General features: G+C 34.0%; 3 protein-coding genes across 7 annotated transcripts in view; 2 read left to right on the forward strand and 1 right to left on the reverse strand.

The window, feature by feature from the left end:
• Nucleotides 1-13,690, forward strand: part of PLAA (phospholipase A2 activating protein) — a 38,844-nt gene extending 25,154 nt beyond the window's left edge. Inside the window, exons 10-15 of one of the 2 annotated variants that reach the window (XM_031943330.1) lie at nucleotides 2,051-2,119; nucleotides 3,269-3,340; nucleotides 8,689-8,742; nucleotides 9,575-9,676; nucleotides 10,868-11,032; nucleotides 11,606-13,690. In XM_031943330.1, coding sequence (XP_031799190.1) covers nucleotides 2,051-2,119; nucleotides 3,269-3,340; nucleotides 8,689-8,742; nucleotides 9,575-9,676; nucleotides 10,868-11,032; nucleotides 11,606-12,171 — 1,028 coding nt within the window. In that variant the 3' untranslated portion in view covers nucleotides 12,172-13,690. The remainder of the gene's footprint in view (nucleotides 1-2,050; nucleotides 2,120-3,268; nucleotides 3,341-8,688; nucleotides 8,743-9,574; nucleotides 9,677-10,867; nucleotides 11,033-11,605) is intronic. The other variant, XM_003761401.4, reaches the window with a different exon arrangement.
• Nucleotides 1-16,503, reverse strand: part of IFT74 (intraflagellar transport 74) — a 229,399-nt gene extending 212,896 nt beyond the window's left edge. The window contains exon 1 of the mRNA XM_031943358.1: nucleotides 16,319-16,503. The gene's annotated coding sequence lies outside the window, so the exon portion shown is untranslated. The remainder of the gene's footprint in view (nucleotides 1-16,318) is intronic.
• The window catches only part of CAAP1 (caspase activity and apoptosis inhibitor 1), a 63,462-nt gene continuing 55,616 nt past the window's right edge, over nucleotides 16,066-23,911 (forward strand). Inside the window, exons 1-2 of one of the 4 annotated variants that reach the window (XM_031943410.1) lie at nucleotides 16,066-16,501; nucleotides 21,978-22,184. In XM_031943410.1, coding sequence (XP_031799270.1) covers nucleotides 16,355-16,501; nucleotides 21,978-22,184 — 354 coding nt within the window. In that variant the 5' untranslated portion in view covers nucleotides 16,066-16,354. Of the gene's footprint in view, nucleotides 16,502-19,757; nucleotides 19,890-21,977; nucleotides 22,185-23,911 lie in introns of those variants that run through there. The other 3 variants (XM_023497360.2, XM_003761400.4, XM_023497362.2) reach the window with 3 other exon arrangements.

Genomic DNA, 23,911 nt, shown 5'->3' on the forward strand with positions numbered 1-23,911 from the left:
GGTACTTCAAAACTTACTAAGATATTTCAGAAGGAAGGAAATTCCCGAATTACTCCCAAAGAACCAGGAGTTCTCTGCAGTCTTAAAATGATCAATCTTCAAATTCTTTAATTTTTTATTTCCAAACCTCCAGGATCTGCTGTTTTTTAAAGCAATTCTACAAACTTGAGTTATCCAACTTTATTTCTGTAATTCCAACATAACCAAAGCTGAAATGAGAGGAAAAAAAAAGTGTCTTTAAGGGTGTTTCTTTTTCACTTAATAACCTTATCTCCTGGGGAAAGCCTAAAATGGGAGTTAGTCCTGCTTATTGGGACAATTGCTTCAGCTTTTTCAAGTTTATTATTTATTTCTAATGTACTAAACTCTTGGGCTAAAGCCCTTGGAAGTTTTTCTATGTGGCTGTGTTTTAAATCTTTCAAGGTTACAGAATCTAGTTAAGAACACAAACATAACCCAGTCCTTTTACAAAGACACAAACAGACCAAATGACAACATAGATACATACAGACAAAAACGAGTTCTAACAAAGTACAGAAATAAAATTCTAATTTCAACTGGTTTAAAAACAGGCATAGAGCTAACTGAACGCTCTTCTCTTAGCTTGCTGAGGGACCAAAGCTTTGGTTAGGGTAAACAGAACTGGAAGAAAGGATATCCTTACCAGAGAGAACCAAGAGGAATTTGGTCACTAGAGGGCGCCAGTTTTCCTTATAAAGAACAGGAAGCTCAATTAATGTCAACTGGACAGAACCAGCTTCTAACCTGTGGGTGGCTTGAGCTGAACAGAACTGGCTAGAAACAATGGGGTAAGGAATCAAAGAAGCTTAATTTCAAAGTGAGGATGTTTTGTAGACAAGAACACATACCAGAGTCCCACCTTTGGTGGGGCGAATAGATCCAAGTCAGTATGGGGAGATCTCAGTACTTATACAGTGACAATGAAGTGAGCTGTAGATCCCAGAACTCGAAGCATGAACATTAGCAGAGGACTCGCCAGATCAGGGGAAGTTGGACTCCAGAAAATTAAATCTTTGTTGCTGCTGCTTATTCCAACTGATACTGGAGAGTCCATTCTCCCAGTTCCTTGTCCAATTCCGCTTTTGACACCAAAGTTGTAAGGGCTTGTCTTATTCTGTTTCTAATGTGTCACATTAAAAAAAGAAACTTTCTACAAGCTACTTAATGCTGGCTAAATGCTTCTCAGCAAATCTTGTAGGGGAAGGAAAGAGAACATTAAGGTGTCATATAAATAATCTCTGGAGACACTTGTGTAGCCCAGGTGAGCTCTGAGGATCCTTATCCAAACTCACCTTCCTTATGAGTCAGGGTTCCAGAACTTGACTCTATCACCATTTCATCTTAAATGAAGTAATACTTATAAAACCTTTAATATGGTATCTGGGACATAGTGGGCACTTAATAAAGCATTTATTAGTTCAGATTCCTTTCAAAAGTATCAGAAAAGGGGGCATTTGTAATTGAAAATTAATTATACTTTTATTTGTTTTAAAACTAGTGAACTTGACCAGTATAATGCAACAAAAAACAGTAAGGATTCTACCTAAGGATTGAACTACATGGTACTTTTTCCAGGCCAGATTCTCATATATCATGCCCTGTTATGAAACAGAGTATATAGGGCACAAAAACACTTAGGTATATTGTAGCTGCATGCATTAGAACTCATTTTATCCCCCAAATTCTCATCTTTGTTCTTTTCGCTTGCAAATTTGTCTTTTGTAGTTACAATTTTTGGGAGGGGGGTAGGAGTAGGAGCCAGTGATGTATTATTACTTCAGTAAATGTTTTAGTACTACTATTTGAAGAGCATTGTGTATACAAAATAAAATTGATGTTATATATACCTTTTATCTTCAGGAAGCTGTTCTAGATCATTTAGTTTTCTTAAGCTTGTTCTTTTAACATATTTTTTCCTAAATAAACAAGCAGACTTTGTGGAAAAACATTACAGAACAGAATTATGCTATAACTTTTACTTTTCTTGATGATTGAGGTAGGGCTTCATTTTTGTTTTTAAATTCTACAGGTGGTGGTCGTTATGTTCCAGGTTCTTCTTCTGGATCAGACATGTTAGCTGCTGCAGATCCTTTTACAGGTAAATGGCAGGCTTGTTGATATTTTAACCTCTGAGTATGTAATACTTTTTGCTTTAAGAAATATTGGGAAACAGTCTATTTGTCTCTTTAAAAAATCTTTTTTCTTAACAATGGCCTGTTCTCATCTTTTCTTTTGTCTTCCAAATTCTTACTTTTTACTAGATCTTATGCGAGATTATGCCACTTTTATGTCAACGTATTCATTACCTTTTATAGCAAACTTTACCTCATATTACATCATTCTGTTACCTCTCATTCTCATTTCCATTACCTCATTACTATTTTCAAAGCTCCTTTAGGTTCATAAAAATTGAGATTATTTTTGATTCATTTTTCTTATTTATTTTTAAGAAGCAATCCATTTTAAAAAAAGTTAACAAGCACTTATTAAGTACTTAATATGCCAGGTACTAAGAATTAGGTTTACAAAGAAAGGCAAAAAAAAGTATTTTTTTTTTCTTTTGTCAATTTTAGGCATATTTTGGTCTTTTTTTTTTTTTTTCCTTCATATTTTGGTCTTTTGACTAATTCAGGTTTGGCTTTTATAGCATCTTTACCTTGAAATCCTATTTTATGTGTAACTACAAATATTATCCTATTTTAGTAGCCAATTAGTTTAGTTACAATATTGCTCAAATTCTATCTTGTAATGGAAGCATTTCTCTAGTTATTTTTCTCCAGTCAGCAATTTAGTTAAAAAACTCCTTACTTTCTCATCACTCATGGGATTTCCTGAGATCTTTTCAAAATGTAATTGAAACAAACATGATGTGCTAAGTGGGTGTTCTCACCTTCAGTGGGATTGATATAATTCACAGTTAATTTTTTTTTTTTTAACATTAGAAATCTTATATTTTAATGGGGAAAACAACATGCAAAAAACTATATGCACAAAAGACACATACAGAGTGCTATCTCAGATAGCAGAATTCACAGTTAATTCTATTTCTATTTCAAATACTTCAAATAGTTCTAGGAAACCCATGTTGGATTCCATATTCCATTGAGATATTCAAATATATATATATTTTGTATTTATGTGGTATTTAAAAAAATCATATGAGATGCAAAATAAGTGCTACAGAAGATGCAATTTTTACTTGAAAACAAAATTTGTGAGTAGATGCTACTTTAATTCTATATTTTAGGTTCAGGTCGTTATCTTCCTGGTTCAACAAGCAACACTGGAGTATCTTCAACTGGAGTTGACCGATTTATAGGTAAATTCTTTAAAAAGTATCCAGGTCTTTTGAATCTTTAAAAAATTGTTTTTCAACAATATCTCCCCAAAACAGTTTTTCTTATTTTTCCTTCTTAAGAAAGATCTTACATTACCTCTTACTACTTAGCAAATCATATTCCAAATCCTTTGCCTGTTTTCAAAGACTTTAAAAATAAACATTACTTTTTGTACAGCATTATTTTGCCCTACTCTAAATTAGTTAGTCAACAAACATTTTTCAGAATGCTTATCATCTGCCAAGCATTGTTCTGAGTATTGGGTATAAGGAGAAGAATAGTCTCTTCCTTTAAGGTAGTTTCATTATCTAAATAAGTAGATAATTAGGATAAAAAGATTGAAAGGAAAACTGTTTTAAAAGAGAAGGCATTAGCAGGAGGTCTGACCAGAAAAATCCTACTGCAGAAGATGGGATTTTAGCTGACTCTTGAAAGAAATTAAAAGGCAGAGGTGAAGATTTTTTTCTAGTCCACAGTGACCACAAGATTCTTTGAACTTCTTAATATGAAAGTGTTTTAATGGTGATTGGCCATAATGGTTTTTTGATTCCTCAATAAGATTTAACAATCTTGAGGGGAAGCAAAGACCATTTGAACTATTTGTTTCATAATTGCTTAGTCTGTATTTAGGTATTTAATAAGTAACACAGGAAAAAACCTGATACAACATTTATTAGGTACCCTATTGTGTGCAAAATACAGCTAGATGCAGGGATAATACAAAGTTTTGATATAAAATAATCATATGTTTGTATTATGGAATAGATACTAAAATTATTCAGGAACTACAAGTTTTAGGAAAATGTTTCTGTTGTATTTTACATATTATTTTTGTATCAAGAGAAAGCAAGCTTTCTTATTCCAACTTCAGTGGCTGGATTCTATGATCCCAGGGATGAGGTTTTTCCTTCATTTAAAGATTATCAGAAAAAAAAGTTTAAAATAAACTTATTCTGTAAGATTTTTGTCTTTTTATTCCCATGAGTCTTTCATAGCTAATTTCTGTCTTCTTTGATCCTATTTTCTCTCTTTTTTTTATTTTTTATTTTTTATTTTTTTTTATTTAATAGCCTTTTATTTACAGGATATATACATGGGTAACTTTACAGCATTAACAATTGCCAAACCTCTTGTTCCAATTTTTCACCTCTTACTCCCCCCCACCCCCTCCCCTAAATGGCAGGATGACCAGTAGATGTTAAATATATTAAAATATAACTTAGATACACAATAAGTATACATGACCAAAACATTATTTTGCTGTACAAAAAGAATCAGACTCTGAATTATTGTACAATTAGCTTGTGAAGGAAATCAAAAAATGCAGGTGTGCATAAATATAGGGATTGGGAATTCAATGTAATGGTTTTTAGTCATCTCCCAGAGTTCTTTTTCTGGGTATAGCTAGTTCAGTTCATTACTGCTCCATTAGAAATGATTTGGTTGATCTCGTTGCTGAGGATGGCCTGATCCATCAGAACTGGTCATCATCTAGTATTGTTGTTGAAGTATATAATGATCTCCTGGTCCTGCTCATTTCACTCAGCATCAGTTCGTGTAAGTCTCTCCAGGCCTTTCTGAAATCATCCTGTTGGTCATTTCTTACAGAACAGTAATATTCCATAATTTTCATATACCACAATTTATTCAGCCATTCTCCAACTGATGGACATCCATTCAGTTTCCAGTTTCTAGCCACTACAAAAAGGGCTGCCACAAACATTCGTGCACATACAGGTCCCTTTCCCTTCTTTATGATCTCTTTGGGATATAAGCCGAGTAGTAACCTGCAGGATCAAAGGGTATGCACAGTTTGATAACTTTTTGAGCATAGTTCCAAACTACTCTCCAAAATGGTTGGATTCGTTCACAACTCCACCAACAATGCATCAATGTCCCAGTTTTCTCGCATCCCCTCCAACAATCATCATTATTTTTTCCTGTCATCTTAGCCAATCTGACAGGTGTGTAGTGGTATCTTAGAGTTGTCTTAATTTGCATTTCTCTGATTAATAATGACTTGGAGCATCTTTTCATATGACTAGAAATAGTTTCAATTTCTTCATCTGAGAATTGTCTGTTCATATCCTTTGACCATTTTTCAATTGGAGAATGGCTTGATTTTTTATAAATTAGAGTTAATTCTCTATATATTTTGGAAATGAGGCCTTTATCAGAACCTTTGACTGTAAAAATATTTTCCCAGTTTATTGCTTCCCTTCTAATCTTGTCTGCATTAGTTTTGTTTGTACAAAAACTTTTCAGTTTGGTATAATCGAAATTTTCTATTTTGTGATCAGTAATGATCTCTAGTGATCCTATTTTCTCTAACATAAGTTAAAAATATCATAAATAAACGTGCTGCTTTTCATTAGGAACTCTAGTTTACATTTCTTATTTTCCATATTTTTCATTGAATATACATACAAATAAAACCCAGTATATATTACTAACTCCTTTGTTGGATTTTGTTTACTATAAATTGTTTTATATATGTCTTGCTGTTATGTCTTACACATTGTTGTTGCTCTGTTTTGTCTAGCATAGATATTTTCCCTTTTCATTTCGCAAACTTCTTTATTAAAAATGTAAAACTGGGCAAAAAAAAAATTATACACACACACACACACACACAGACACACACCCTTACCAGATTTTGTTTATTAATAGAGGCTCCTGCCTAGGGAATAGAGTATAATCATTCCCATATTTTAATCAATAAAAATTTTTTGTATTGCAATCCCTTAAAAATTATTTTTTGCTCCTTTTAAGGAATGCTTGACAAATACCTCCCCAAAAGAGAACATTTTCAAGTACAAAGGACATATATATATATTTGAAACCATAAATCTATCACATATAGTTTGTTTTTTAAGTATGTCACAAATTTGACAAACTAGTTTCAAAGTTATCAATTACATATATAAGATATATGCAAAGACTTTAAAAGCCAAACAAAACTTTTTATCCTCTATTTAATTCTCAGGGTAATAGGAAATCAACAGAATTTATTATATTTAGGAGAGGGAGAGTGACATGGTCAGACCTGTTCTTTAAGAACACTGGCAGCAGAGTGGAAATAGATTAGAATAGAGACATGGGAGACCAACCCAAAAGTTGTTGCATTAATCCAGGTGTGAGATGATAAGTGCCTGCCCTATGGTGTCTGTCACCTGGGGGGGAGGGGGGTGTATGTGTGTGTGCGCGCGTGCGTGCACATGCAAAGAAAGGGACATAGAAGAGATGTTAAAGCAGCAGTGATAAATGTGTTCAAATTGGTTATGTTGGACATGGGCAAGTGCAAGTGAGAAATTCAAAGATCACAGTGATGTTGCAAACCTGGGTAAATGGAAGATGCTGTTCACTTTGATGGGAGGAAAGATAATGAATTTTGTCTTGTTTGTATCTCTTTCTGATCCTCCTTATGTTATCTAGAATATGTGTATAATTCTTTACTGGTTTGCCTCTATCATTTCCAATGATCATTTCCGTGAATCCAAAACAATAACCCCAATTTAATAATAAGCATAGTCAAGCAAAATAAATTGCCTTCTCTAAAAAAATAGATCTTATTGTGCACATCTAATCAGTGTCCTTTCTATTAAGTGTTGGGTAGCATGTTTCATCATTGGATTAGTTCTTAAGTCTTTCAAAGTTGTTTTTCTTTAGTGTTGTAGTCATTATGTAAATTTTTCTTCTAGTTTTCAATTTCCTGTGTAATTTCATACAAGTCTTCCCAGATATTTCTGAATCTATCCTCTTTGTCATTTTGAAACCAGTATGTTATTTCTGAATTCTGCCTTGAATTCAGTCAATATTTATGCACTTAATGTGTTAAATTTCTTGTCAAAACTGTAATTTTTAGTAATGTTTTCTAAATTTTTATTTTTGTCTTATTTTTGTCCATATGAATGAACAGAATTGAGTAATACTGGTTTGAAAAGTTTGGGGAAGATTTTCTGGTATATCCTTATAACATCAAGAAAATTCAGTTCACATTAAGCATCTACTCTGTGCCAGGTACTGTGCTAAGTGCTGAGGATACAAAAAGAGTTAAAATACACTTCCTGCCCTCAAGGCATTTACAATATAACAAGATAGAAGAGCTTATTGTCAGATGGACCAATATCCTGATACCCTTAATAGGAAGTTTACCTATTTATCATCAATTGTCTCTTCTTATGAATTTTGTTGTATGACCTTTTTCCTAGTTTCCCCTGTGGATGTATATCATCATTACTTAAAGAGTGCAAGATGATCATTCTTCATTAGAGGATCTGGTTTTTTTTCTTGGTATTAAAAAGCCAGCTATCATATACTTAGCTTGAAATGTTCATTGGTCCTTTTTTCCCCTTTCTCGTGAGATTCTTATATCCTTTAACCTCCTAATACATCAGGGTTCAACTTTCTTCAGATTGTCTTTTGTTTTTTTAGTGATCAATTTTTAAAGGATTCTTTTTTTCTTCCTGATACTATAAATAGTTATTATCCAAGTCCCTTTACCTTCATTCTTAACGGTTGTCCAAGCTGTACTTGGGAGTAAATAGCAACAGAAGGACACTGTAAAATTGTCGTCTTCTTTCATACTTGTTATGAGGTCTTTCATCTGGGTTATTACTGTGCTGGTAGTTCTTTTAATCAGCAACCTATTCAGACATATTGTGTATTTTCTCAGAATAAGCAGACTTAATTGGGTTTTATGCCAAGCATGCTATTGACTTCTTTTCCCTTCTAGCTTTTTAAAGCTGTATTATACTGCTAGTCTTCCTCCATCATTTCCCATAATGTTTAAATTAATATATACTCTAGACCTTTGTTCATGGCTGACAAATCTTTCCCAAAGAGATTGTGCTTGTTGGTTTAGATGGGGTATTTTTTGGACTCTTCACTACTTAGTGACTGTCTTGTCAGTTAAACATTTCTAAGAAATTATCACAATCAGTATTTTTACTTTTGTCCATTTTCCTTTTTTCAGAAACAAAATTTTAAAAATAGGTCAGTTTGTAGTTGCATCAAATTACATGCAATGTTGTTTCATCTTTTCCTTCTAATGTGATGATTTAAACTTTTGCATTAACTAGTCTGGTTTTATACAGAGCTCATTGGTAAATGAATTAGACCTTAGTAATCAGGCATTTCTTATCTGCTAAGATGCAGTCAACTTCATTTTAAACATGTATTTGTCTATCCTGTCCAATGGCGACATTTCATTATTTTAAAAGAAAGTATTTATAATATATGTTATCGATTGCAAGCTAGAATAGTGTGAGGCTTCTGAGTAGTATATTGAGTCTTGAAATTCTTAATTGTGAAACAATTTCCAATGTAGTTTTTGCTGTCCTTCCCTATGCCCACCTTCATGTTGGAGTCACCAGTTATCAAGGTATGTTATATTGACTTAGTTTGAAGCATCTTGTCAGAGATTTTTCTTACCTCATTCTTTATCAAGTATTATGCATAAGCTGCATTTACAATGCTCTTTTTTGGTTATATCAAATTGTACTGGTAAATTGTCTTAGTGTAATGAGCTTGGAGTTTATAGATTTATCTTTCTGAGTATAAATGGCCAATTAAAAATGTATTAAGTATTTGAATGCCTGCTATATATGGCATTCTGTTATAGAGGCATAAGGAATTTTAAAAAAGATGTAGAAAAGTTTTATTTTAAAAGAACTTTCCGGTTTTGTTGAGTAGAGACAATGCAAGTGATAGATTTGCTTTCCTGTGGAATCTCACGCTCTTTTTACTCTCTATAATGGCTCAGGAGTCCTGCCTTCCACTTTTTAGTATCCTAGGAAGTTTGTCTGCTATAAGCAATAAGTGATTTTGAAGAGGAAAAATTCAGAGGCTAGAATTATCAGGAAAGGTTTCTTGCAAATGATAGCTTTCTATTTCGCATTTCTTTTGTAATCTTCTAATATATTAAATCACCTTGATGTCACACATTACAAAAATGTGAAAAGTTTAAGCAGCAGAGTGGTTTTTTGTTTATATTTCTTATATTTCTTCATTATTAGAAAATATCTAATTTTTTAATAATTTGCATCATAAGCAAATGGTCTCAATATTTATAAAAATATAGAGGTTTTTAAAATATATTTTTATTCTTTGAACAATTAAAAATATTCTTGAATTTTGGGAATAAAAATTTTGCAATAAAAAAGCCTCATTAAAACATCTTAACAATAATCTTCATTACAACAATCTTTTTGTAGGTAGTGGTGTCTTTCAATCAGCTCCATTTAAAACACTAAATATATATTTTCCCAAGAAGGAAGCTGTCACATTTGACCAAGCCAACTTAACACAAATATTGGGTGAGTGTGATTTAATCATTAAATTCAACAAATGTCACTAAGCTGCTTGATTTAGACAATCTAGTGATTCTATTAGGAGCTATTCATTTGAGAATATTTGTTAATTTAATCAAGTTTACTGATCCTCACAATGATTACATATTACAGGTGATACTCTATAAAATGGAATGAGGGAACTAAACTTGATAATTTTTTGAGAGTGAACTCCTAAAGGTAGTTTGTGGTCATCCATCTAGAAAATATGTCTATTCAAATTCAGACCATTTTTGGCATGAAATCTTGATTTTTTTTGTGGTACATCAAACAATGCCTCACTATCATTAAATTAATACAAATGAAAATGTAGATGCTTTTGGATTTGTTAGGGAAGAAGTAAAGATCATTGAAGAAAGTTTGGAGTTTTTTCCCTTTTAGATCAAGTCTGTAGTTTCTATAGATTGAAAATACAGAGACAGAAAGCAAAACACTTTAGTAGTTCTTAGTAAATGACAGGTACATGCAGTTTATTACCCTAAACCATATTCTCCCTTCTTTACCAAGATTTTATTCTTTGGCATGGACTGGATGGATTTTAAGGTCCTTTCCTTTCAGTACTAATATCTTATATATAATCATAAAGCTACTATGACTTGGGCCTTTGTTATAATTAGCATGTAAAACTTTTCCAAGTGACTTTCTGGCACTTTATTTTTTGTATTTTTAGAAAGGCAAGCTTAGGTGTCACTTTGGATCTCTTAATTACAGCGTAAGATCAGATTAGATTTATATATTCGTAGGTTATATTAGAGGTGGAAGGGACATTAGAGTTTCTTCTGGTGCTAATTATTTTTAGTTTGTGAGGCATTAAAACGTTGTTAAAAGAATATTCTTGGGGCAGCTAGGTGGTGCAGTGGATAGAGCACTAGCCCTGAAGTCAGAAGGACCTGAGTTCAAGTGTGGCCTCAGATACTTAACATGTCCTAGCTGTGTGACCCTGGGCAAGTCACTTAACCCCAATTGCCTCAGCAAAAATAATAATAATAAAAGAATATTCTTTAAATTAGAAACTTCTACAGGGACAAAAAACTGTTTTCTTCCTTTAGTGCATCCCAAGTCATACTATGCAAAATATTTGCAAAGTAAAGGTTGACTGGCTGATTATAAATGATATGCCTGTGATATTAATGGTATTAGCTTTTGATCACATCCTAGGTAAATTAAAAGAACTTAATGGAACTGCACCTGAAGAACAGAAATTAACTGAAGATGACTTGATACTTCTTGAAAAGATACTGTCCCTAACATGTAATAGCTCTGCAGAAGGACCCACAACTCACCAGCTTCAGACTTTGTGGAAAGCTGTTAACTGGCCCGAAGGTATAAACTTTTAAAGGGGAAAATTATATAGATGATGGGACAGTTTTAGTGATTTTAAAAGAAAATCAGCTTATCTGTTTTGCATTGTTGTTAGGTGATATAATTAAATTTGGGGATCATCAGTCACATCTGTTCATAAAGATTTCTCTTGTTACAAGAATATCTTCAAGATAGTAAACTCAAAGTAAGATTAGGTACTAGAATTGTGATATCTATATGAAATGTTAGTTATTTGTAGGACTAGAGAGCTTTTATATTTTTATAGGGAGTAAGAGCTATCTCTGGCCTCTTCCATTACAGGATGTCTTTGCAACTTACAATTTTAGAAAATTGCTTGGAACACTGAGGGATTAAATGACTTGTCTGGGGATCATAAAGTTTGTGTGTGTGTGTCAAAGACAGGACTTGAACAGGTCTTCTAAGGCCACCTACTCTATCCCTTGTACTGTGTTCTCTCTACTGTCCTTACAAGTGTATTTAAAATATGAAAGATTATATTAGAAATAACATGTACTTTAAGAAACTGGTGGTTTTTGTTTTCGTTCAACTGACAATATTTTTTTCAATATATAGATATCGTCTTTCCAGCACTTGACATTCTTCGGTTGTCAATTAGGCATCCTACTGTGAATGAGAATTTCTGCAATGAAAAGGAAGGTGCTCAGTTCAGCAGTCACCTCCTCAAACTTCTGAATCCTAAAGGAAAACCAGCAAACCAATTGCTTACACTAAGGACTCTTTGCAATTGTTTTATCGGCCAGGCAGGACAGAGGCTCATGATGTCACAGAGGGAATCATTACTGTCACAAGCAATAGAACTGAAATCAGGCAGCAATAAGAACATTCATATTGCACTGGCTACGCTGACCCTCAACTACTCTGTTTGTTTACATAAAAACCATAATATTGAAGGTAAAGCTCAATGCCTATCAGTTATCAGCACAGTCTTGGAAGTTGTGCAAGACCTTGAAGCCACATTTAGACTTCTTGTGGCTCTTGGGACACTAATCAGTGATGATTCAAATGCTGTGCAATTAGCCAAGTCTTTAGGAGTTGACTCTCAAATAAAAAAATATGGTTCAGTATCAGAACCAGCTAAAGTAAGTGAATGCTGTAGGTTTGTCCTTAATTTGCTGTAATTGTTTTTACTATATGGGGACCTAAAGTCATGCCTTGATTAGTGGGTTTTTTTTTTTCCTTTCTTATTTTACATGACTGAATATAATTGAAAAATACTGTGGATGAAGTAAAACTTAATTAAGTTTTGTTGAGTGGGAGGGAAAACAAATAAACAATTTTTGCACTAATTGTAAACTGCGATACTTTCCTATATGGTGATGGGTAGGTTTTAGAGTGTATAAAACAAATAAATTTAAGGAAGTTTGGTGAAACAGTCATTGGTAAAACAAATATAGTGGGCGTTTTTTTTTTATCACTATCCAGACAGAAGAATGAAAGAATTGATTTGGGAAGGTGTCACTTGAGTCTTTTTCCTTTATTATACAACACAGAATTATTGGCTTATTATTCTGGTTCACCTGTTTTCATTAATAGTTATCAACAATATTGATTTATTTCAGGGCTTGAGAATACACATTTAAACATTTTAATTAAGTGCATCTTAAAAGACATCTTCTAAGTATTGGACAAGGTAGCATAGTATAGTAGAGATAATACAGGCCTGGGAATCGGGAGTCTTGGATTTACATTCTTCCTTGGAGACTTATAGCTGAGTGACCTGGGCAAGTCTCTTAATGACCCTGAATTTTAATTTTCTCATCTGCAACATGGGTATGATATTATTTGTATACTGCCAGTATGAAAGGATTGTTGTGAAGAAAACACTCTGTAAACCTTAAATCACTTTAGAAATGAGTTATTGGTAGAGATGTTTGTTGTCCATGCAAAAAATATGGAACAACAAATCACTTAAATCTCATTATGTGTGCAGTATAAATTCAGACAAACTTGGTACCTGAAATTATTGGGTCTTGTGTTCTGGTCTTGTGTTCTCTCCAGCCCTGTTTACCCTGTCAATTTTCAGAGTATTTGATTTTTCTCTCTAATTTTGACACCTACTAGTTTGTCAGGTCATTTTCAAATATAAATTGGATTTTAGATGGCCATTGCTAAAGTTAATGCAATAACTGTGGTTTGATGGTGAAGTCTCAAAAAAAGGTTAAATTTCTCCAAGCCTATTCACATACAGCAGAGAAGCCTATGTTTGTATTTTAGTGGAGAAAAGCATTTTTCTTGATATGTTGACACTTTTTGTTTTAATTACAACTTGCATGCATTCATTTGCACACATTTTTAGTGTTGTAGAATTATGTCTTTGAATGATTTGTCCTTGCTGTCATAGATTTTTAAAATTGTTTTTTAAACTTCATGAGGCTATTTTTTTTCATTTAAAGAAATCACTGATGCTGTTTTTGCACCATACTAATTTCTGAGTGTCATACAGTTGAATGTGTTCTAATGTTGAAAAATTGCTAAGTAAAAATGATTAGCTTGTCCATAGTTTTATTTTATCTTATTCTCTGGGGACTGAGGTTAACTAGTGACCAGTTAATTGTTTTAGTATTTTCAACAATCTCTAGTAACTGGATGTGTTTATATCATATTTGTCTTTATAAAGTTCTTTATAGTTATAAAGCATTTTATATTTTATGTGTTATTTGAACCTTATCATATTCCTTGTATTTATTTCAATTTTGCAGATTAAATTCTGTTCAGCAAACTTTAAGCACTCATAAGTTAAGCACACTCTGCTAGGCAGTGGAGGAAGATAGTAAACTTAAATATTTAAAACACAGTCTCTGCACTTGTGGAGCTCACGTCAGACAGGTATACAAAGTGCTATGTGAAATCCATAATTAATAGTGGAGAGTCAAGTAAACCTTGATAGATATTATTTGGATTAGACTTTAAGATAGGGTCCATGAAAAATAGCATGTATGCTATGGCACAGACATGCTATCTGCGTTGGGGATGTTAAGGTGTCCACTTTGACTCGAGTACAGAAGGTTTATGTAGAGAAAAGACATGTGAGATAAACTTAAAGGAGATAAAAAAAAATTTGAAGACCTTGAACACCAAGCTAAGGAATTTGAACTATATTTGGTAGAAAAACAAAAAGGCTTTGTGTAGATAAGTCACATCAGATCATTGGTATAGATAAGAGAAAGTATTGCTTTGCTGTGTGCAAAGGAGGTACAAATAGAGACAAGTTACTTGCTCTGAGAGAAGTAAGAATTTGGGTGAAAATGCTATTGTAATTACCAAGTAAAGTTACTAATGAAACCTTGGATTATCAAACTGACAAAACTTGATATGACAGATGGAAGTTAAAGATCCTGGGTAAATGGCAATGTCATTGACTGAAATTATCAAATCTTAAGTTAGGAATAGGCTTACAATATGAAGGCATATTTTGATGACAGGATCTGATGACAAGATCTTGATGACAAGATCCTCTTTTTTGTGTGACACAACTTGCTGAACATATAAGCATGGCAATCCCACAACCATTCTTTCATTCACTAAAACACATAAATCATGCAATATCTACAGATAAGTTACACAATGTCATATAATAAATAGGTGTGAAAGTGTGGAGCCTTCAAAAGCCTTTGAAATTTAATCCAGTTTCACCAGATATGCAGGTAAACTGGCCTAAAAGGATGAAATGATTTGCTTAATATAATGACATTAATAGTGGAGCCTAAAGGTAGAACTCAAATCACCTGAGGACCTTTTTCCCTTTACACCTCAGCCAAAATGACAGGTTCAGATTGTTTAGTTTTTAAGTGAGAATTTTTTTTGGGGGGCCTCTTCCATTAAACTTTTAAGATGGGGTGACCACGAGGAAAAACAAATGGAGGCACATAAAGTTGATCCTGAGGGAAAGGGCACATAAAGGATGAGACTTGTGTCTATCAGGCACAAGAATTGGTATGGACTTACCAGTCCTGTACTCTAATCATTTGTTAAGCAACAATTTTGAGCCAGGTACTGTGCTAAACTCTGGGGATACAATTAAAAGCAAATACAGTTTCTGAAAGGAACCCTTGCTTTAGTGGGAGAGACTACATGAAAACAATCATGTACAATATGTATACGGGACAAATTGAAAATAGTAAACAAAGGGAGGGCACTAAGTTTAAGGAGAATTGGTAAGGTACCTTTTAAGAAGATAGGATTTTTATTTCAGAGTCTGATTCTTTTTCTACAGCAAAATAACGTTTTGGTCGGGTATACTTATTGTGTATCTAATTTATATTTTAATATATTTAACATTTACTGGTCATCCTGCCATCTAGGGGAGGGGGTAAGAGGTGAAAAATTGGAACAAGAGGTTTGGCAATTGTTAATGCTGTAAAATTACCCATGTATATATCATGTAAATAAAAGGCTATTAAATAAAAAAATAAAAATAAAAAAAAAAAGAAGATAGGATTTTAGCTGTGATTTCAGGGAAGCAGAAAGGAGAAAATGCCAGGAATAAGAGTGGCCACTGATAATTTTTCTAAATTGGAAGATTGGGAGTGTTTTACTACGTAACAAGGAAGGCAGTTTCTGTAGAGTCCTTGGAGTTGCAAAGTGTGAGTAATTTTCTAAAGTATATAACAATAGGAACGGAAGATCCTTGATTAAAATCCAGATCATGTCCTCATTTATTCTTCACAGCCAAATGGCATATTTAGAAGCTGACCTATTAAAAGATTTTTTTTTTTTTTTTTTTTGCTTGTCCGATTAAACTTGACAAATTAGGTGACTGAAGAGAAAAATTCGGTGAGGGGATAGGTGAGGGGGAGGGAGCCCATAAAGTGATTAAAATGGAAAGGCAGTCCAGATTATCAAGAGCTTGGAATAAAAAAATTAGCTTATTTTTGATTTCAGAGGTGATAGGGAGTCACTGCTGTTTATTGCGGGAATTGTGGTGACATTTAGACCTTCGACCTAGGAAGATAAAGCAGGAAAGCCAATCAAATAAATTATATCCTTCCCCTTCCCCCAAAGAAAACCAAATACCACACACACACAAAAAAATCCATGCCTTGGAGTCCTCTATTCTAATAGATCAAACCCAGCAGTACCCTTCGACGTGCTTTCTCGCAGAAGCCTGCTCACGTCCGGATGTAGTATTCTAGCTCCCGGAAGTGACGCAAAAGAAATGGAGTTGGGGCGGAAGTGGTGTCACTCCACGACTCCAGGAGCTCTAGGTGAGCTTTTGGTTCTCTATCAAAAGAGCCGCGCTGGGGAAAAACTGAAATTTAGCGCTACCTGAATTCTCCGTCGAATGGTACCCGTAGAGTGGACATGACGGGGAAGAAGTCCTCGCGGGAGAAGCGGCGAAAACGCGGCCGGTCGGAAACCGCGACGTCCACGGCCCCGACACCTGCGAGCAGAGAGCGACGGAAGCGGAGAAGCATGGACTCAACGAGTCTCCCTCTTTCCCAACCACAGGTGGGGCGGCCCCTCTCCCAAACCCCTCCTTCAGTCGGAGAGCTCTGTGACGTCACAGGGAGCCTGTGGGAATCCAGGCTTGGTCCCGGGGCTGGCTCTGGCAACTACCTAACTACCGCCGGATCCTTCCTTCTCAACTCTTAACACTTTTCCAGCTGTTCTCTGTCTCCCACTTCTAGTACCCCTTCACCCTCCTCTCCATCCCCTTATGAGGAGTGAATTAGCATCCTTGGGCAATTGTCACAATCTTCATATCCACACACTTTAAAGATTGGGGAATCTCCCCTACCCTGTAGTAGTTGGCACATCACACACTCCTATATCAGTTATATAATAGGATCAGAGCTAGAAGCCTCCCTTGGCAGTCATCTTTGTCTTTTTGCTGATAAAAACAACTGAAACAGTTTATAGCCACCACCAACCCCAACCCCAGTGACTTGTCACATTGGTAGGAATCAAGAGATTCAGTATTTGAACCTAAATTCTGAATCTGTTATTTCAATCTCACTACCACATCTTACGTTTTCTGGGGAACAGAATTTGGATAACTATTGATATCAGGGCAACTAGGTGCCCCCAGTGAAAAGAATGCGGGACCAGGAGTCAAGTACTACTTCTCAGACACCAGCTGTGTGACTCTGAGCAAGTCACTTAACCCTATTTGCTTCAGTTTTTCCATTTGTTTTATGAGCTAGAGAAAGAAATGGCAAGCTACTCCAGTAACTTTGCCAAGAAAATTCTAAATAGGTCCATGGAGTCAGACAATGAAAAATGACTAAGCAACAGAACAAATGACAATAATTTATATCAATAGTCATTACAACTTGTATCTTTTTCTGGCAACGTTCTTGTTAAAATGTGGAGATGAAATTTAGGAGTAAATGATATCTGAAGAGGTATTTGAGGTCTATCTTCTAGAAATCCATTGCACATCTATTAATTCATATTCAAATCTTATAATTCTTACTTCTGAGAATCTTAGCCTTTTAATTAATATTTTTACAAAATAGATCTTAAGGAGTCTGGGAGAATTGTTTATATGTTCGCCACAGAATTTAGCATTTCGTGAATACCATGAAATGATGTCACATGCTTTCAGTTCAGTATTGGTTCATTGGTAGTTCCTCTTTTAATCCAATTGTACTATTGAATAATGAAATGGTCACAATGAACTTTAATCAAGAATTATGAGAGTTGGAAGAAATATTAGAGGTCATACTCACCTTCCTCATTTTACAGAAGACAAATAAATCACTCTATGCATCAGTTTCCTGTATTGTAAAATAGGATCTTAAACTTCTAGAACTTGAACTAGAAGTGCCTTCCAGCCCTAAATCTAAGATCCTAAGACCTGATTCTGCAGGCATATAAAATTATAAAAAGAGAACATAACCAGAACAGCAAAATAGTCTCAGAAATTGTACAGTATTTTATTTGGATTCAGATGTTTGGTTTTTAGTCAGTATACAAGTTAAACATAAAGGTGTTGTCTTTTTTTTTTTTTTTTTTTTTTTTTTTTTGGTAATCCCAGTGCCAGGTATTCCTAGATATTTATTGAATTGAATTATTGAATTATTTTGTTTGAAATTGATTTCTTTAGGATTTTTAGTTTAGAGCGAATTAAATAAAGGCATTTATTAAGGACATAACCTGTTCTATTTGACAAGCATGGCCAAGTATTGAGTATACAAATACTTGCTTTCTCTAAGTGGGAGAAACTATGGGAGTTGAGGCCAAGGAAGGACATTGATTTGGAGAGTTGATAATGAGTGAGTGGAGCTTTTGGAGAGTGGATTGATAAAGAACTGCTACAAACATTTTGCACACATGGGTTCTTTCCCCTCTCTTTGGGATACAGATCCATTAGAGACACTACTGGATCAAAGGGTATGCACAGTTTGATAGCCATTTGGGCATAGTTCCAAATTGTTCTGCAGAACGGTTGTGTGATCTTCATTCTTAAACTGTCTATGAACTTCCCCGATGCATGATGCCATACCTTCCCTATCCTAAGAAATTCTTCATCTTGCCACAATTATTTTCGCGTATCTCTTCAGTTAAATTTCTTGAGAAAGATGAACTTTTATTTCTTCTCATTGTCTTCAAAACCTTCTGCTATTTGGCATTCCACAGAAACTACTTTCTCTAAAATCATCAATGGTTCCCAAATTGCCAAGCTTTATTCCCTTTTCTCAGAAACGAATTCTCTAGTGTTTGATCCTCTCTAGATTTCTGTGACACTAATTTCAATTCTTTTATCTTACTGTTCCTTCTTGGTCTCCTTTTTTGGAGCTCCATCTTTGCCATTCTCATTAAGCATAGGTGTTCCTCAGCATTCTGTACTGTTCCCTTTTCTATCTCCATAGTCTCTCACTTAATAATTTCATTTCCTCCTTTAGGTTCATTTTCATCTCTTTGCCAATAATTCCTAGATCTATTTCCATATTTAAATTCTCTCCTGAACTCCATTCCTTTATTACTAGTTGCCTTTGAAACTACATGTTTAGGGGGCAGGTAGGTGGCACAGTAGATAGAGCAATAGCCCTGTAAGTCAGGAGGACCTGAGTTCAAATTTGGCTTCAGATATTTAACACTTCCTAGCTGTGTGACTGTGGGAAAGTCACTTAACCCCAATTGCCTCAACAAAACAAACAAACAAAAACTACAAGTTTAATAGACATCTCAATAAGAACAAAATAGAACTCATCTTTCCCTCTTAGCCCTTCCTGCTTCTGAACTTTCCTTATTTTTGTCAGGAGCATTTTCATGAGTTTCCTAGACCTACAAGCTAGCTTTCGATCTCATTTCCTCACTCTCACTTCTCTCATTTATTTAGTCAGCTGTCAAATGGTGTTATTTGGTGGCATAGTGGATAGTGAACTGGGCAGTGTTAGGAAATTAGGGTTAGGATTTGGAGTTAGGAAGATCTGAGTTCAAAACTGGCTTCAGATACTTTTTAGCAGTGTGGCCTTGAGTAAATTCCTTTACCTCAGTTTCCCTCAGTTTCTACATCTGTAACCTGTGGGTATTAATAATACCTACTTTTCAAGACTGTGAAGGACCACATGAGATAATAATTATAAGGTGCTTAGTAAAGAACCTCATATATTGTTGTTGGTCAATACTTTTAGTTGTGTTCAATTCTTTGTGATCAAATTTTGGGTTTTTTTTTTTTTTTTTTTTTTGGTAAATATCGGCTTGGTTTGCCATTTTCTTCTCCAGCTTATTTTACAGATGAGGAAGTGGAGGCAAACAGGGGCAAATGACTTGCCCAAGGTCACACAGCTAATAAATGTCTGAGGCCACATTTGAATTCAGGATGACTCCTCTTTCTGACTCAAGGACCAACACTTGTATCCACTGAGCCATCTAATTGCCCCTGGCACATGTAAGTGCTGTAAATGTTAATTCTTCTGATCTTCTTCCCCTGCTTTTTCTTCCTACCTCAGTTTTGCATGTGTTTACTTCTTTTCACTCACATAGCTACCACCCTCATTCAGTTGCAATAAACTAATTGGGCCTCCTACTTTGTCTCCCTTCTCCATTCCTTTGTCTACTCAATTATGAAAATGATTTTCCTAAAATATTTTTACAGTCAAAGGTTCTGATAAAGGCCTCATTTCCAGAATATATAGAGAATTAACTCTAATTTATAAAAAATCAAGCCATTCTCCAATTGAAAAATGGTCAAAGGATATGAACAGACAATTCTCAGAATGAAGAAATTGAAACTATTTCTAGTCATATGAAAAGATGCTCCAAGTCATTATTAATCAGAGAAATGCAAATTAAGACAACTCTAAGATACCACTACACACCTGTCAGATTGGCTAAGATGACAGGAAAAAATAATGATGATTCGTTGGAGGGGATGCGGGAAAACTGGGACATTGATGCATTGTTGGTGGAGTTGTGAACGAATCCAACCATTTTGGAGAGTAGTTTGGAACTATGCTCAAAAAGTTATCAAACTGTGCATACCCTTTGATCCAGCAGTGTTACTACTGGGATTATATCCCAAAGAGATTATAAAGAAGGGAAAGGGATCCGTATGTGCACGAATGTTTGTGACAGCCCTTTTTGTAGTGGCTAGAAACTGGAAACTGAATGGATGTCCATCAGTTGGAGAATGGCTGAATAAATTGTGGTATATGAATATTATGGAATATTACTGTTCTGTAAGAAATGACCAACAGGATGATTTCAGAAAGACCTGGAGAGACTTACACGAACTGATGCTGAGTGAAATGAGCAGGACCAGGAGATCATTATATACTTCAACAACAATACTAGATGATGACCAGTTCTGATGGACCAGGCCATCCTCAGCAACGAGATCAATCAAATCATTTCTAATGGAGCAGTAATGAACTGAACTAGCTATGCCCAGAAAAAGAACTCTGGGAGATGACTAAAAACCATTACATTGAATTCCCAATCCCTATATTTATGCCCACCTGCATTTTTGATTTCCTTCACAAGCTAATTGTACAATATTTCAGAGTCTGATTCTTTTTGTACAGCAAAATAACGTTTTGGTCATGTATACTTATTGTGTATCTAATTTATATTTTAATATATTTAACATCTACTGGTCAAAAAAAAAAAAAAGAAAAAAAAAAAGAAAATGATTTTCCTAAAGTGCAAATGTGTCATATTAACCTCTACTATTTTATTGGTTCCCTGTTTCATCCATGATAAAATTAAAAATACCCTAGCATTTAAAGTCCTAAGCAACCTTGCCAATTTTTTACACTTCTTACTATTTACTTTGCCATTATTATTTATCTTGCCAGTTTCTTATATATTTTATTCTCATTTATGAATTTTGTCCAGCCTCTCTGTCCAGCTCTGGCCTACTTACTAGTAGTTCATTGAATGTGATAGTTCCATTTCTTTGTCTTTGTAATGACTGTTCCCATGCCTAAAATGCTTTGTCTCCTTGTTACCTTCATCTTGGTGTCCCTGGCTTCCCTCAAGATTTGTCTGAATTTTACATTATTCAGGCCTTTCCCAGCTTAGAGCCTTCCTCCCTGAGATTGCCTTCCATGTATTCTATATATGTTTATGCATATATATCTATATCTATCTATCTATCTATCTATCTATCTACACATATATCTATATCTATACATTTATATATTTATCTTGCCCATATTTAGTTATTGTTTTTTTTTCCCCCATTTTAGTGAACTTTTAGTGAAAAGAATTTTGCTTTTATGTAAATCTGGCACTTGGCATATAGGCATGTGTTTGTTCATCAGTTGACTATTGTAGTATTTAGGTTCTTTAAATTTTTCTCATTTTGATGGAAAACTTATGTGGTTATGATGGCAAGGCACATCTTTAAAAAAATTTTTAATCTAGACTTGTGATTTTATAAGTATTAAGAACTCTTGGTCAGGAAACACCCCTTTTGATATGATATTAAAGCATATCAACCATTTGTATCTAATCTCAATCTTTTTGATTTCAGGAAATGAAATGTCCATTGCCATCTGTGGAAAGAGAGAAAGAGAAAGAAATAGAGGAACCTAGTGATATTGAAGAAGGTGGATTAGACCTCACTGTATCACTAAAACCAGTTAGCTTCTACATAGCAGACAAGAAAGAAATGCTTCAGCAGTGTTTCTATGTCATAGGAGAGAAGAAATTGCAGAAGATGCTTCCTGATGTCTTAAAGGTGCTGAAATACATACTTTGTCAGACTCAGAGTACACATGGGATGAATAAACCTCTTGTTTTGAAAAAGTAAAAATCTTAATTTTATGTCTGAAAAAGTTAGGTAGAGAGATACGTTTTTGTCAGAATTAGAGACCTCTCATCCTGTTGAGTTTTTTTCTTCAGGAGGGCTCTTGAAAAATGGGCAAGATTTAATCTTTCTGAGAAAGAATTTTTGAAACAACTACATTTAGACATTTTTTTGTGAGAAAAAGTCTTTTTGGGGATGAGAGCGTTTATTGTGTATATCTCAGACATTTATAAAGCCTTTAATGTATAAAATAATTATCCAGAATATAAATGCTAGTATAATATAAACTTTAATTGTGCATGGATTGTACTGTACCCTCTACTATATTTTAAGAAATTAATACCTTTATATACTTAATTGATTGAAGATTTGAGTTATACAGATATCATTATTTACATTTTAACATTTTGGAAAATACTAGTATTTTTTACACATCAGGTCTCTGTTAGCTAGAATTTCCACAGGTAGAATTTCACATTTTTATGAAAAATACAAAATAAGATTTATAAACCCTATTGAATGAAAAGATTAGTATGTGATGGAGACAACATCTTTGAGCTTGGTCTTTTACAAGTGGAGATAATCTGGCTTCAAACACTCAACACTTCTAGCTGTGTAACCCTGGGCAAGTCACTTAACCCCAATTGCCTTGCCCCCCAAAACCTAAACACAACATATTATAGCTTAATTTCACTTTTAAACTTCATTAATTTCCATTCTACTAATTTGGAATTTGTGATAATTCCACTTCATTAAATTCCAAATGCAAAAATTAGTTGCTGAACAAATGAATATACAGGAAATTCTGATAATACCAAAATCCATATATGAAACATCACCTTATTTCTGTTCAGTCTTGTTTTTTATTTAAAATTTTTTTAATGACAAAATTTGGATATGTCAACAAACACAAACATTTTAATATGCAAAGAACAGTGAATTGTATGCGAAACTCAGAATTTCTATTACATAGATTTTAAAAACTGTATGTAAAATTTAACACCCTAGTAAATTTGGCCTTTTTTGTGTCCTCTTCTGAACTTCCTCTCCTTTCTTCTGTTATTTTGTTCAGTGTTTCATTAATGCTTTTTTCTTTCTTTTCTTTCTTTTTTTTGGGCATCACTATCATTGCCCACCAACTTCTTTTCTTCCACTACTTTCATATAGAACCTGTCTCTTTACAAATAAAACAAGTCAAAACATTGGTTATATCTGAAAGTTACATTATTTTGCACCCAAGTCCTTCAAATCTCTGGCAAGAGGTGAGAAACTTGCTTCATTAATAGCCTTTTGAAATCATGATTGATCACTGTGTTGAATAGAATTTTGAATAGAATAGTCTTTCCAAATTTCCCTTATATCATTGTGGTCATTGTGTGAATTATTCTACCTCTGTTCACTTTATTCAACATAAGTTTCCCTAGGGTTTTCTGGGTATATCATATTTGCCATTTGGTGCAATAATATCCTAGTATAATCATAATTTGTAATTTGTGCAGCTATTCCTTATTTAATGAGTACTACTATGTTTGCAGTACTTTGCTATAATAAAAAATGCTAGGAAGTACATATATACATACATACATATAAATGTATAAACACATATACACATACATCATACTTATATTTTCATAGAGAAAATACATGTATGTTTAATT

Source organism: Sarcophilus harrisii, chromosome 1 (assembly GCF_902635505.1).
Source record: "Sarcophilus harrisii chromosome 1, mSarHar1.11, whole genome shotgun sequence".
Taxonomy (NCBI): Eukaryota; Metazoa; Chordata; class Mammalia; order Dasyuromorphia; family Dasyuridae; genus Sarcophilus; species Sarcophilus harrisii.